Below are 14479 nucleotides of genomic sequence, written 5' to 3' on the forward strand. Positions count from 1 at the left end.
TCAATAAACTTTGCCCTGGAGGGCAAAACCATTGGCTGGAGGAGGCTTTAAATTCTTTTTTAAAGACTTTACTTATTTATTCATGAGAGGCAGACAGACAGAGAGAGAGAGAGAGAGAGAGAGAGGCAGAGACACAAGCAGAGATACAGGCAGAGGGAGAAGCAGGCTCCATGCAGGGAGCCTGATGTGGGATTCAATCCGAGACTCCAGGATTATGCCCCAGGCTGAAGGCAGGTGCTAAACCACTGAGCCACCCAGGGATCCCCTGGGGGAGGCTTTATAGAGAACATTTTCAAGTTACAAGAAATTTAGAAAACTGTATTTGAGAGATACCAGCCAAGTTTTAAAATTACACCCATATTCAAATGGCTTAAGCGATACAAGTATAAATCAGAGATACCATATGATTCCTTTACTTTCTTTGTGAGGCAAGCCATGCTGTATCTTAATATACCTTCTTTTAAGAAAAATTCATTTATTTATTCATGAGAGACACACAGAGAGAGAGAGAGGGAGAGACACAGCAGAGGGAGAAGCAGGCTGCATGCAGGGTGCCTGACGTAGGACTCGATCCCGGGTCTCCAGGACCACGACCTGGGCCGAAGGCAGTGCTAAACTACTGAGCCACCTGGGCTGCCCTTAATATACCTTTTTTTTTTTTTTTTTAATTCATGATAGACAGAGAGAGAGAGAGAGAGAGGCAGAGACACAGACAGAGGGAGAAGCAGACTCCATGCCGGGAGCCCGACGCGGGATTTGATCCCGGGACTCCAGGATCATGCCCTGGGCCAAAGGCAGGCGCTAAACCACTGAGCCACTCAGGGATCCCCAATATACCTTCTTAATAGTGACTCATATTAGCTTCTGAAAAATGTTGCCTAGTCTAAGAATTTAAACAAACTGATAAACCAGTGGGATGGTTGGAGTTTATGATACACTGGTTCATCTTGTATATGTCATCAATATATTTTTTTAAGATTTTATTTATTTATTCGTAAGAGGCACAGAGAGAGAGAGAGGCAGAGACACAGGCAGAGGGAGAAGCAGGCTCCACGCAGGGAGCCCGAAGTGGGACTCAATCCTGGGTCTCCAGGAACACACCCGGGCTGAAGGCGGCGCTAAACCGCTGAGCCACTGGGGCTGCGGGTCATCAACATTTTTTTAAAGATTTATTTATTTATTCATGGGCGACACAAAGAGAGAAAGCCAGAGACACAGGCAGAGGGAGAAGCAGGCTCCTCGTAGGGAGTCCAATGTGGGACTCGATCCTGGATCCCGGGATCAGGCCCTGAGCCAAAGGCAGATGCTCAACCACTGAGCCACCCAGGTGTCCCCTTTTTTAATTTTTTTTAAAGTCTCATCAACATTAATTCTGTTTTAAAATTCATTTTTAAAGACATTTGAAAGAACCTCCAAAATGAGTTAAATTGTTGAAAAAAAATAAAACTTAACTCCTTTCCCTATATTTTGAAGTAATTAAGATTATATAATGTTGGAGCTGAAAAATATCTTGACCATTTTGGACATTCAGTTCAATCTCATTCATTTTTTAAAAGATTTTATTTATTTGAGAGAGAAAGAAAAAGTGCACAAGCAGGGGGGAGAGGCAGAAAGAAAGGGAGAAGCAGCTTTCTGCTGAGCAGGGAGCCCAACATGGGGCTTCATCCCAAGACCCCAAGATCATGACCTGAGTCAAAGGCAGATGCTTAATTGACTGAGCCACCCAGGTGCCTAACCCCATTCATTTATAAACAATTCAACTGGGGCCCAGATATGTCAAGGGACCTGCTTAATATCACACAGTTTGCCCATTGCTGATGTTAGACTAGGCTCTAGCTCTCCTGGAACCAGCTCAAGACCATTTCATCACACTTTGTTATTGCATAGTCACAGTAGGGAGTCACATAGGTTAGCAGAAGGAGCCCTGGAGGTAAGTATATCTTCCTCATTTTTACAGTTAAGACATCTATGACTCAATGAAAGTGAATGACTTGTCCAAAGTGACAGCAGGATTAGAACCCACCTCTTCCATCCCTGAATATCTTTCTTTCCCTACAATGTTCTTACTGCCTCCAGGCTTTGCAAGAAGCAGGTGCTATATTGTCGTTTCCATAGAGTGTTTTTTTCATTGAAAAATCTGTATTAATACAATTGGTTACCTATAAAATTACTATTTTTGTTTTTATTTTGTATAGCTGTCCCAGTTAAGTCAGAGTTGGCAGTTGAAATTTTGGAGAAAGGCCAGGTCCGGTTTTGGATGCAGGCTGAGAAGCTGTCTGCCAACACCAAAGTCACCTACATATTTAATGACAAGGAAATTTTTGAAGGGCCGGTACGTTTTACACTTTTTAAATTCTAAACATATCACTGTAGAATGTGCTGATGGAGCCCTATTAAAATGCAGGTAAATAGTTATGAAAACAACTGGGTGTGGGGTGGGAGAGTTTAAGTCATTTCACGTGTAAAAAAATAATAAAGGAAAATATAGATTGATTATATCATATTATTCAAACTGAGACACTTTTGAGAATGAAAGAGGATTCTAGTAATAATTTTTCCAGGAAGAAAAATGGTGAAGAATCAAACCAATACTGTCCCAGGCAAGTCAAGAAGTATGATTACCCATGAAAATAGAGCTGCTCTCCTGAGAAGCCAAGGAGCCAGCATGCTTACCTGAACTCACATACTCACATCAGAAACCTCAGCAGAAAAAAAAAAAAAAAAAGAAACCTCAGCAGGAACTTGGTTCTTCATGGGGAGGAAATGGCCTCCATTGTTCCAATGGCTTAGGGAAAAAATCGCAGCAAAAATATCTTTCACTGCTTCTCTGGTGAAAAATGCAATATATTTTTATTGTAAAATAAAAATTGTAAAGACTCAGAAGGGACAAATCACAAATTCTTACAACTTTTTAATATATATGTTGGTTTATACTTTCTGGTCTTCTTCTACACGTGTGTGTGTGTGTCTATTGATGTCTTATTTACAAAGGTGATTGTGTATATCTACTCTTTTCTTTGCTTTAAACATAAACATAGTTTCCATTGACAGAGTTAGAACATCTGCACTTTATTTGTCCTCCCTAGATATCAGTAAAGCCAGCATCAGGCCAGTACCTGGTGGTACAGAAGAACCCGGACTTAGGAGCTCTGGCTCTTACCTGTGCTCTCACAGGTATAAAGGAGAGACTCAAAAGACAGAAGAGATGTGTGATTTGTGGCCATTATTAACAGTCTCTTCTCCTTTCATCGAGATATGTTTTTAAAACATTTCAGGATTCATTTGTGAGAGGGAGAATGAATAAATAGCAAAAGAATATGTAATATATTTCTTTTCAGCTCACTTAGCAACTGTGTATAGAACCTGAATAAGTCACAGAGTCCATGATGGCCCATTTTCTCCCTGTTTTCATAATATTATTTTTTATGGCTGTGCTCATCTCCTGGCCAATGCAGGGGAAGGAAAAACATCATTGGCATCACTGTTGCCACAGCCATTTAGGGACCACTCATGCACACATATGCACAGACGCACTCCCCTTCATGTGTTCAAATACACTTTTATGTTTTGCCCACATGCACACATACATATACATACTCTGAACCTGAAGAGCTGTTTATTGTCATTGGCAGTTCTTACACTATTTTGTTGGGTGAAAATTAGTGTTTTAGACTAGGTTCCCTAGAAGGATAGTCTGAAATAGAATTTCTCTTTCATTTGATTTATGGGGGAGTACTCTCAGGAGTGGGGATTAGGGAAACAAGCTAAAGTAAAGGAAAGTGAAGCAAATATGTGATCTCAGTTGGAGACTGGAGCTCTGGGGCATGAGCTGGAACACAGAGTTGATCCCAGACCTGAGCCTTTATTCTGTGACATTTTATAGGAAAGCTTGATTAATTTAAATCCATGATAGAACCTGTGCTTATATGCCCAGGAGCTAAAATTTATGTTACACTGAAAAATAGTTGTCTAAGCAACGTGATAAAATAAGTATAGTCCAGTAGAGCAATTTCAGTTGATTAGGAACAAATGGATTTCAAATGCTTTGGAAGCATTCTTACTCACATATTAATTCAGCAGATATTTATTAATTGCCTGCGATAGACCACGCATGCACAAGATGTGAGGGTTATAGCAATGAATGAGACAAAAACACGTCCCTCTTGCTGCCTGTTGTTTTGCATTATTCTGCTAATTAAAATGAATGTATCTGGAAGGTAAAATGGGAATCTAAAAACACCTTTTGACAACATTTGTCACTTGGGATAACAAACCTTTATTTGTATTTTAAAAATTAAATGTCAAACTTTATAGTAATCAGTTCTCGTCAAGGTCCTATATGCTACATAATATTTTCCTTTCCCCAGAAATAAGATTTTGGAAACTCATCTAAAAAAAATGTTAACTTGTGAAAATTATGATTCTTTGGAGTTTGCATTATTCCATCAGGCATTGTCATGATATCTACCTCACTGACTTCTGTTTTCCTTTCCACATTGAAGAAATATAAGATGCATATTGACCGGAACACTGGTATAATTGAAATGTTCATGGAAAAGCTACAGGATGAGGATGAGGGAACATATACTTTCCAGCTTCAAGATGGAAAAGCCACTGGCCATTCTACTCTTGTTCTCATTGGAGATGGTAAGCAGCCTGTGGGATGTGAGCTGAAAGATTTCACTGCTCCCTTCAATGCAAATATGCTATGGCACGAAAGTGGTCACATGGAAGGCAGTAGGAATTGTTTCTTGTATTTCAAACATTGGAATCCAGTTTTCAGTTAACACTTCCATAGTATTTCACCAGTTTTATCTTTAGCCCATATGGAAGACTGCAATTAAATTATCTCATGTGTAAACAAGTACTTATTACTAAAATTCCCAGTGAAGGAGATTGCAATACAGCTATGACTGTATCTGTATCTCAGAAACAATGATATTACCCTATATTGTGTGCTAACTTTAAACTACTTAAGAGGAAAAATATGCAAAAGTGGTGCACAATAGATAAATGAATCATATCTTGTAACTGGATTATATGCCAGCTGCCATAAGCCACTGTAGGAACCACCAAGATTTAAAATGCGGCATTTAACAAATGTGGCATTTGGAAAAGCAGGCCAAATCTCTACATTTGCAACTTCCAATACTACCTACTACTTCCTAGCTTCATGACCTTGAACAATTCATTTAACCTTTCTCAGCCTATTTCTTCATCATAAAAACTTAAATAGGTTATTGTGATGTGTGAATATGTTATAATAATGAATATAAATCATTTAGCACAGTGGCTGGCATATACATTTATTCCACTCAATTCAATTTCTATTTTAGTTTATAAAAAGCTCCAAAAAGAAGCTGAATTCCAGCGGCAAGAATGGATCAGGAAACAAGGTAAAAATGGGCAGTGAGTGAAGAGAAAACTTCAATTTCTTGAAAAAAATATTTAAATATTATTTCCATAACAAATTTAAAAGTATATCATTGCTTATGTTAATAATGCCCTGGTAAATTAAAAATAATTGAAAATACTTATTATTAAATATGTATCCATTTAAAACATTTGAAAACTAATCTTGAATTTTAAAATATTACTTCACATAAATATCACCTTAGAATTTAAGAATGAGCTTTGATTTTGCATTTGTGATTAATAGAGGGATTACTAATGTCATTAAAATTTTATAGGTCCTCATTTTGCTGAGTATTTGAGCTGGGAAGTGACTGGTGAATGTAATGTACTATTGAAATGCAAGGTAAGGGGGCACCCGGGTTGCTCAGTCGGTTGAGCATCTAACTCTTGGTTTCAGCTTAGGTCTTGATCTCATGGGTTGTGGGATAAAGTCCCACATCCAGCTCAGTGTCAGGCTCCACATTCAGTGGGGAATCTGTTTGAGATTCTCTCCCTCTGCCCCTTCCTTTGCATGGGTATATGCTCTCTCTCTCCCTCTATTTCTCTCTAAAATAAATAAGTAAATCTTAAAAAGATAATAAAGAAAGAAAAGAAATGCAAGGTAAGAAGTAGATAAATTTGAAACATTTGATATAAGGGAAATAAAGTTAAGCAGAATGCAAAAAAAGAAAGATCAGTTTTTCATCTCCTTTTGAACCAATGCTAAGTGACACATTCTTACTATTGAATATGACTATAGTCATTGGTTGGTAGGAAACATAAAATAAAATGAAACATAAAATAAGATAAAATAAAGCAACATAAAAATATAAGAAGACAAGATGATTGCTCCTATTCATTACACCCTAGTTGATGAGGACAGGCTCTGCTTTTTTTTTTTTTTAAATGAAGACTTTATGTTTTTTAGGAGTTTTAGGTTCACAGCAAAATTGCAGAGAAGGTACAGAGATTTTCTATCTAGTCCCTCTCGTTATACATGTACAGCCTCCACCTTCATCAATACCCCCACACAGAGTTGCACATTTGTTACAATTGATGATCCTACATTGACTGGATGCATCATAATCACCCAAAGTCCACAATGTAATTATGGTTCACTTTTGGCATTATTTATCCTATAGGTTTAGACAAATATATAATGACCTGTATCCACTATTGTAGTATCATAGAGTTTTTTCACTGCCCTAAAAAGCCTCTGTGCTCTACCTATCCATTCTTCTCCTCCTCCTTCCCCATTTAAAAAAAATAATAATAATAATCTCAGAAGAATCTCAGGTTGTCTTTGTTTCAGACCAAATCAACATTCTAACCAGTAGATCTATTCCACAATCATTCTAGATCCACTGTCTTTCCATGGAAATGCAGCAATTTCCTATCTAACTTGTGTGACTGATGGCAGCAGTATCTTTGACTATCCTCTAGCTCAGCCATGGGGTCTGAAACCAGTGTACTGCCAAGAGGGGAGAGGTTTGGTAAAGAGTTTGCAGCTCACAACCAATTCTCTCATAAGGCCTTGGGGAAAAATTCAGGAAAAAAAAAGTTCACATCACATTCTAAATCATTTTGTCAAACCTTAGCTCATGGTGCGTTCAGCTGAGTGAGTCACCAAAATGTTTTGGATCGGGAATTGATGGATGAGGTTGGCGTGTGAAGGTCATGACAGCCGACAGTGACTCCAAAGTAGAAGCATGGATTGGGCATTTGACATTATAAAAGCAAGAACCTAAGTGCCCCAGTCTCTTCTAGGTCTGATAAAATTTAAAGAAATTACAATCTACCAGAAATGTGTCAGAGATTCTAGGCTTTAGTCTCTCAGGAAATGGCAAAGCTTCATGAACGACAATTTCTCAGGCAGGAGCCCAAACCCCCTCTTTCATCTGGCTGTCCACTGCCATCTTGTCCCTGAATCACTTTCTCTTCCACACCTCCCATCCCATAAACCACCCTTTCCCAGAGGCCCACATAGCTATCCTCCTTCTTTCTTTACTACCTGGTGCACTAGCCTTCTGGGACGTAAGCTCCAGTTTTCTGTTCTGATGGCTTTCCTCAGGAGAATCAGCCCCTTGGCCAGATTCTGAATCTAAAATTAGGTTCTGAATTTTCATACATTATGTATTTATGCTGTTCCAGTACCACTTTCTTTCAACTTCTCCAACAAAATCCTTTCTCTAGGTTTCTCTAGGCCCACCTTAGTCATCTTTTCTGTAAGGCCTTTCACTTCTCTGCCCAGGTAGAATGAACCTTCCTCTGTTTTCCCATAGCTCTTTGTTTCATTATTATAGCAATTTAAGTACATTTAGCAATTTATATCCTCTCCAACACTGTTGTTTCCTGTCTTGTTAATTTTCATCATTCTCACTGGTGTGAAGTGGTATCTCATTGTGATTTTGATTTGTATTTCCCTGATGGCAAGTGATGCAGAACATTTTCTCACATGCTTGTTGCCATGATGTCCTTTTTGGAGAAATTTCTGTTCATGTCTTCTGCCCATTTCATGATTGGATTTTTTGTTTCTTGGGTGTTGAGTTTGATAAGTTCTTTATAGATCTTGGATATAAGTTAGCCCTTTATCTGATATGTCATTTGCAAATATCTTCTCCCATTCTGTAGGTTTTCTTTTAGTTTTGTTGACTGTTTCTTTTGCTGTGCAGAAGATTTTTATCCTGATTAAGTCCCAATAGTTCATTTTTGTTTTTATTTCCCTTGCCTTCATAGTGGTATCTTGCAAGAAGTTACTGTGGCCAAGTTTAAAAAGGTTCTTGCCTATGTTCTCCTCTAGGATTTTGATGGATTCTTTTCTCACATTTAGACTTTTCAACCATTTTGAGTTTATCTTTGTGTATGGTATAAGAGAATGGTCTAGTTTCATTCTTTTGCACATGGCTGTCCAATTTTACCAGCACCATTTATTGAAGAGACTGTCCCTTTTCCAGTGTATAGTCTTTCCTGCTTAGTCAAATATTAGTTGACCATAGATTTGAGGGCCCATTTCTGGGTTCTCTAATCTGTTCCACTGATCTATGTATCTGTTTTTGTGCTGGTGCAATACTGTCTTGATTATCACAGCTTTGTAATACAGCTTGAAATCCACCATTGTGATGCCCCTGGCATTGGTTTTATTTTTCAATATTCCTCTGGCTATTCGGGGTCTTTTCAGATTCCATCCAAATCTTAAGATTATTTGTTCTAACTCTCTGAAGAAAGTCCATGGTATTTTGATAGGGATTGCATTGAATGCATAAATTGCCCTGAGTGGCATAGACATTTTTACAATATTTATTCTTCCAATCCATGAGCATGGAATATTTTTCCATCTCTTTGTGTCTTCCTCAATTTCTTTCAGAAGCGTTCTGTAGTTTTTAGGGTATAGATCCTTTACCTCTTTGGTTAGGATTATTCCTAGGTATCTTATGCTTTTGGGTGCAATTATAAATGGGATTGATTCCTTAATTTCTCTTTCTTTAGTCTCATTAGTTATAGAAATGCCACCAATTTCTGTGCATTGATTTTGTATCCTGCCACATTGCTGAATTGCTGTATGAGTTCTAGTGGAGTCTTTTGGTTTTCTATATACAGTATCGTGTCATCCATAAAGAGGGAGAATTTGACTTCTTCTTTGCCATTTGAATGCCTTTTATTTCATTTTGTTGTCTGATTGCTGAGGCTATGACTTCTAGTACTATGTTGAATAATAGTGGTGAAAGTGGACATCCCTGTTGTGTTCCTGATCTTAGAGGAAAGGCTCTCAGTATTTCCTCATTGAAAATGATATTCTCTGTGCAATTTTCATAAATGGCTTTTAAGATATTGAGGAATGTTCCCTCTATCCCTACACTTTGAAGAGTTTTAATCAGGAATGGATGCTGTATTTTGTCAAATGCTTTCTCCACATCTATTGAGAGGATTATATGGTTCTTGTTTTTTCTGTTATTGGTGTGATCTATCACGTTGATTGTTTTACGAGTGTTAAACCACCCTTGCAACCCGGAAATAAATCCCACTTGGTCTTGGTGAATAATCCTCTAAATGTACTGTTTGATCCTATTGGGTAGTATCTTGGTGAGAATTTTTGCATCCATGTTCATCAGGGACCACCAGACAATTTTAAAATCAATTTTTACTGCTGGAAATAGAGATGCTATTGATTTAGGTTTATTCATTTGTATCTATTTTATTTTAAACTCTCTATTGATTAAAATAGCTTTCAATTTATCCTTTTAGAAATCTATGCCTTCTAAGTTTAGTGATTTTTCTTCTATCCAATGCTACATTAAGAACTATTTAGTTTTGTAAGAGTTGCATTCCCTTATTTCAAGAAGTATAATTATGGTTTTTCTTCTAGGTGGCAAATATTAAGAAGGAGACCCATATTGTGTGGTACAAAGATGAGAGAGAGATATCAGTGGATGAAAAGCATGACTTCAAGGATGGTATATGTACCCTGCTTATAACAGAGGTAGGTAGCTATAAATATGAAATGTAATATATTAGTTCTATTCCCTACATTCTTCTAAAAAAGAGATTGGATTCTGTATTCCTTGTCCCCAGGCATTTTCAATACCTTGCTTCTAGCTGCTCCAAAGATCCCTGCCCTGACATAACCCAAAAAACAAGCCATGGGAACACAAAAGCTTCTCTCACCTTGTGATATGCATAGATTTGTCATCTATCCAACCAGTATTGGGTAGACAACACAACTTTGGCCTCTCTACTACCTCTCTTCATAGATGAGTGAGTGGCAGGGCAGTTAAGTAGATTCTTCTTGGTTTGCTCTTCAGCCTCATGATAACTTGTTCCCTAAAAGCACAGAGGCAATCAGACATAGTATTCAATTAAGTACAGGTTGTTATCTACTTTTTATTTAAAAGAACATAGCCTTCAAATATATGTGATCATTAGATTTTAGTATGAAGGCAGAGTAAAGGATAAGGACTTTAAGTCTCGAATCAATCACAACCTTAGAGGGTTAAAAATCAGGACTGCCAGCAGGTGAAATGATGATGGACAGGTTCGTCTGTGAACTTCTCATCACTCACTTGGCCAGATTTGTTTAACGTGTGATCTGACAGTGGCTCTATAAACCATAGGACCTTAAAAATGCCAACACCATACATACCCTGAGGTTGCTATAAGCTGCAATGTGGTATTTCCATTCTCCCTTAGTTTTCCAAGAAAGATGCTGGGATTTATGAAGTTATTCTGAAAGACGACAGAGGAAAAGATAAGAGCAGACTGAAGCTTGTGGATGAAGGTCAGTCTACCAGCTGCTGGGGTGCATTCTGTGTATTCTTTCTGTGTACAGGTTACCAGACTGCTAAGTGAGGCTTAGGGACAACTAATGTCGTGCAGGGTTTTTGTCCGCAGATTTTGTTTTAATTGAAATTCCAGCAGAGCAAACTACTGTTTTGTTCAAAAATACTTCACTTTTAGTCTTCCTGGAAATCCAAAGTGTACTTTTGATCTTCAGAGAATTTATAGTCCATAGTCCTCAAGGGTTTTGCTTTGATTATAAATCATCATTTTTGTTTCAACCCTATAAAAAATGTTCCAGAATCAAAAACTACTGTGAGGAGTATCTGGCTGGCTCAGTGGGAGGAGCATGGGACTCTTGATCTCAGGGTTGTGATTTTGAACTCCATATTGGGTGTAAAGATTACTTAAAAAAAAAAAAAGAATTATTATTTTTTTAAACTACCATGAAAAGCATGTCACCAAATAGTCTGCTCTTAACAGGTGGCAAAAAAGATTTATATATGAAACATGAAACCTCTCAGTTATTAGCAGAGCAAGAAAGCAATTTCCATTTTTCAGAGGCTTCTAAGCACAAATATATCATGATAACAAAGACCTACGTGTGACCACCAAACTTCCAACTGTGTTCTTGAACAAAATCTTTAACAATATTATTAGCAAACAGTCTAACTTTGATTCCACCTTCCTGTTCCTGGTGGAGGCAAGACTAAATGTGCTTACTGGCAAAAAGCATTATCAGGCTGAGAATTATCAGGGAACCTGGACGGTTGATTCATTATGAGCTGATGGCACAGATAGGAATACTTCTGCTTATGTAAACTAAGATTTCTTGGGACTTAAGAAGAGGATCCTAAAGCCAAGAACTTTCCTGGAAATCTCACTATGGCTTTCTCTAGAATGTAAATATGGTGATAGTTACAACAAATTAAAGAGGGAAAAATAAAAATAAGAGCAGGGATCCTTTAAAAGTTGATACAAATTGAGGTATTCCGTCAAAGAGCACTTATTAATTAGTTGTCCAGCAAATTCACCTGTGGCCAATACCCTTCCCCAGGCGAGATAATGCTGAGAGCATGTGCTACTAACAATTTGAGACCTGACCTTAAGTTGAACAGTTTTATGCTAAATCTCTGTCTCTGAATCTCTATCAACAGCCTTTAAAGAACTGATGACCGAAGTATGTAAAACAATAGGTAAGTTAAAATGGTCTCCCCACGACAATGCTTCACTATTCACTATAGTCTTACAGCTGTATGAACTATGTTGGTTTCCTCTTTCAGCTTTGTCTGCTACAGACCTGAAAATCCAGAGCACAGCCGAGGGCATCCGACTGTACTCTTTTGTTACTTACTACGTGGATGATCTAAAAGTTAACTGGTCCCACAAGTAAGTAAATGGGAACTTAACTGCCATGTAGAAATTCTTTCTTCCCTGTGTGCATGTTTTGGGGGTGGCGGATGTGGGCAGGGAGGGAGCAAAAACAATCCCCTGTTCTTCCTCTCAGGTAAGGAGCCTTCTTACTTCCTAGGTCTGATGTTGACAAGTGTAGGACAGAAGCACCTCCACCATTCCCTTAGCGTGAGGTTAGCACTTTCCCTCAACATGTATGTGCTGAGGCCAGTGATGGCTGATGTCATCTTTGTGATCTGTGAACTATCATAATCCACATACCTCTCTATAATGGAACTTCCACCTCCAGAAGGTTGATCTTGGGCTCTCTGCTTTGCCAAGCACCAGAACCATAGTCTTGTCCTCCCTTTCTTTATATACGACTAATATGAATTAATAGCCATTTGCCAAAGAAACCTAATCCAGTGGAGTGTCTGAGTTTGTTATTGTTATCATTAATAGCAGATGGCGTAATTGGGCATTAGCATGTCTCTTGTCCACCTTTGGAGGGCATTGGGGATTCAAGATTACTTTGGGAATATATATTTGAACTAGACTGAGCCTGCAGATCTGTTCTGTTCCCAGGCTTTTTTGTGGAGTTATAGGTGAACTCAAATTCACCTCTGGGATTCTAGGAGCTGAAGTAGGTTTCTAAGTCAAACCAGTTCCTCTGTTATACCTTTGGCAGTGTCCTTAACCTCTGCCCTTCCTTGAAATTTCCTGAGCTGAAACAGAAGAGCAGCCTGGCATAGAAATCTGATTGGGCACAGCCACTTCAGTCTCTCTTTGGAGACACAAGACACTCATTCCCTAAGTCCTTAGGAGCCCCACTGAGCAGTATGTCACTGTGGCAGCCCTGGGAAGAGGCTCACAACAGTGGTTATTTGTGTCTTCTTAACAGTAGGTGTCTACAATATGCTGGGCATTGCTTCAAGCCCTTCACATGTATGAATTCAGTTAAAATTCGCAACTCTAGAAGGCAGGTAATTCTCACTTTAGTGATGAGGAAGCTCTGGCTCAGAGAAGTGATTTGCCCAAGGTCACACAGCTAAGTGAGAGATGGAGGACTGAGCCCAGGCAGCCTGGCTCCAGAGCTCCCCTTATCATGGCACTACTCTGTTTTCAAGTTGCTTTAAAAGTCTGGATTGAACATTTAACCAGAACTGGGTCCCACAAAATGGTCATTTGTGTTTTCTTTAAAATGACTTTAGTGTAATATAGAACAGTGTTTTTATTCTTATTTATTTCCTGAGTTCTTTTAAAAAAAAAAAAAAAAAAAAGCAAAACAGAGGGGAGGAGGGAGAGAACAAGAGAAATCCCAATTTGAATGCTTAGGGTTTCAGTCCTTTGTTCTATTTCTTTCAGAATACAGTTAGGAAAGTAATTATAAGTTAAAATAGATCAAATTCTAGGAAATTCCTCTGTGACATCTAGGACATTCTAATATATCAGTCTGAAGAATAAAAGAAGATAAATTAACTGAATCATCAAAAAGTTTTATAACATCTTTAAAAGAATTACTTGTTCAAAAAAATTAGAACATTCAGTTTTAAGAGGAAGCTGCTATTAGACTAGCAAGACATAAACCTCTTACACTATTTGGACTAGTCAGCTGAATGACTATTTTGTGTACCTGTGTGCCTATGAGACATTCAAGAATGAAGGACTGATTGTCTTCACTGTCTTTACGTAAGTATGTGGCGTAACAGGAAAAAAACTTGAAATGGATTTTAGTCTTGGCTTTGTTCCTATCTTCCCTTGAATCTTAGGCAAGTCATTTAATTTTCTGAAATCTCATATTTCTCCCATATGAAATAGGAGCAATAATACCTGTTCTATCTCATAATACTGATGGAGCCAATGAGAGAATAAAAATTTATGGCACTTTGTAAACCATGAAGGGCTTTACAAATGTAGGTATTATTATGCATGCTAGTCAGAGATTAGAGAATTCAAACAGATTTATTATAACAAAACCAAGGACTGTCCATCTTTCTAACTCTTTAAGACAGTATTGCTCAGACTGGAGTCTGTGGGTACAGATGGGTTCCTTTACCCTACATGTTATGGCAGTTTATTTTGTTTTATTTTATTTTTTTTAAGATTTTATTAATTTGAGAAAGAGATAGAGCACGAGTACGGGGGAGGGGCAGGGGCAGAGAGAGAAGCAGATTCCCAGCTGAGTAGGGAAGCCAACTCAAGGCTTGATCCCAGGACCCCATGATCATGACTGGAGCGGAACTCAGACACTTAACCCAGGCACCCCTCTTAGGGCAGTTTGTGAATATCTTTTAAAGAATGTAGTGTATAAAAAAAATGCTGAATGTTTCTTTTTTAGTGGAGATTTTTGTTTTTCAGTTTTTGGTTCATTTAGTTTATTACAACTACAAACGTAATACATGCTTGTTTTAGAAAATATAAT

General features: G+C 38.0%; 1 protein-coding gene across 9 annotated transcripts in view; it reads left to right on the top strand.

Annotated features, from left to right (window-relative positions):
• Positions 1-14479, top strand: part of MYOM1 (myomesin 1) — a 155610-nt gene that overhangs the window by 129984 nt on the left and 11147 nt on the right. For all 9 annotated transcript variants that reach the window (XM_072735024.1, XM_072735025.1, XM_072735031.1 and 6 more), the window contains 8 exons: positions 2196-2332; positions 4503-4647; positions 5337-5396; positions 5691-5758; positions 9758-9871; positions 10579-10666; positions 11823-11861; positions 11949-12054. In XM_072735024.1, coding sequence (XP_072591125.1) covers positions 2196-2332; positions 4503-4647; positions 5337-5396; positions 5691-5758; positions 9758-9871; positions 10579-10666; positions 11823-11861; positions 11949-12054 — 757 coding nt within the window. The remainder of the gene's footprint in view (positions 1-2195; positions 2333-4502; positions 4648-5336; positions 5397-5690; positions 5759-9757; positions 9872-10578; positions 10667-11822; positions 11862-11948; positions 12055-14479) is intronic.

The sequence above is a fragment of the Vulpes vulpes genome, chromosome 13 (genome assembly GCF_048418805.1).
Source record: "Vulpes vulpes isolate BD-2025 chromosome 13, VulVul3, whole genome shotgun sequence".
Classification (NCBI taxonomy): Eukaryota; Metazoa; Chordata; class Mammalia; order Carnivora; family Canidae; genus Vulpes; species Vulpes vulpes.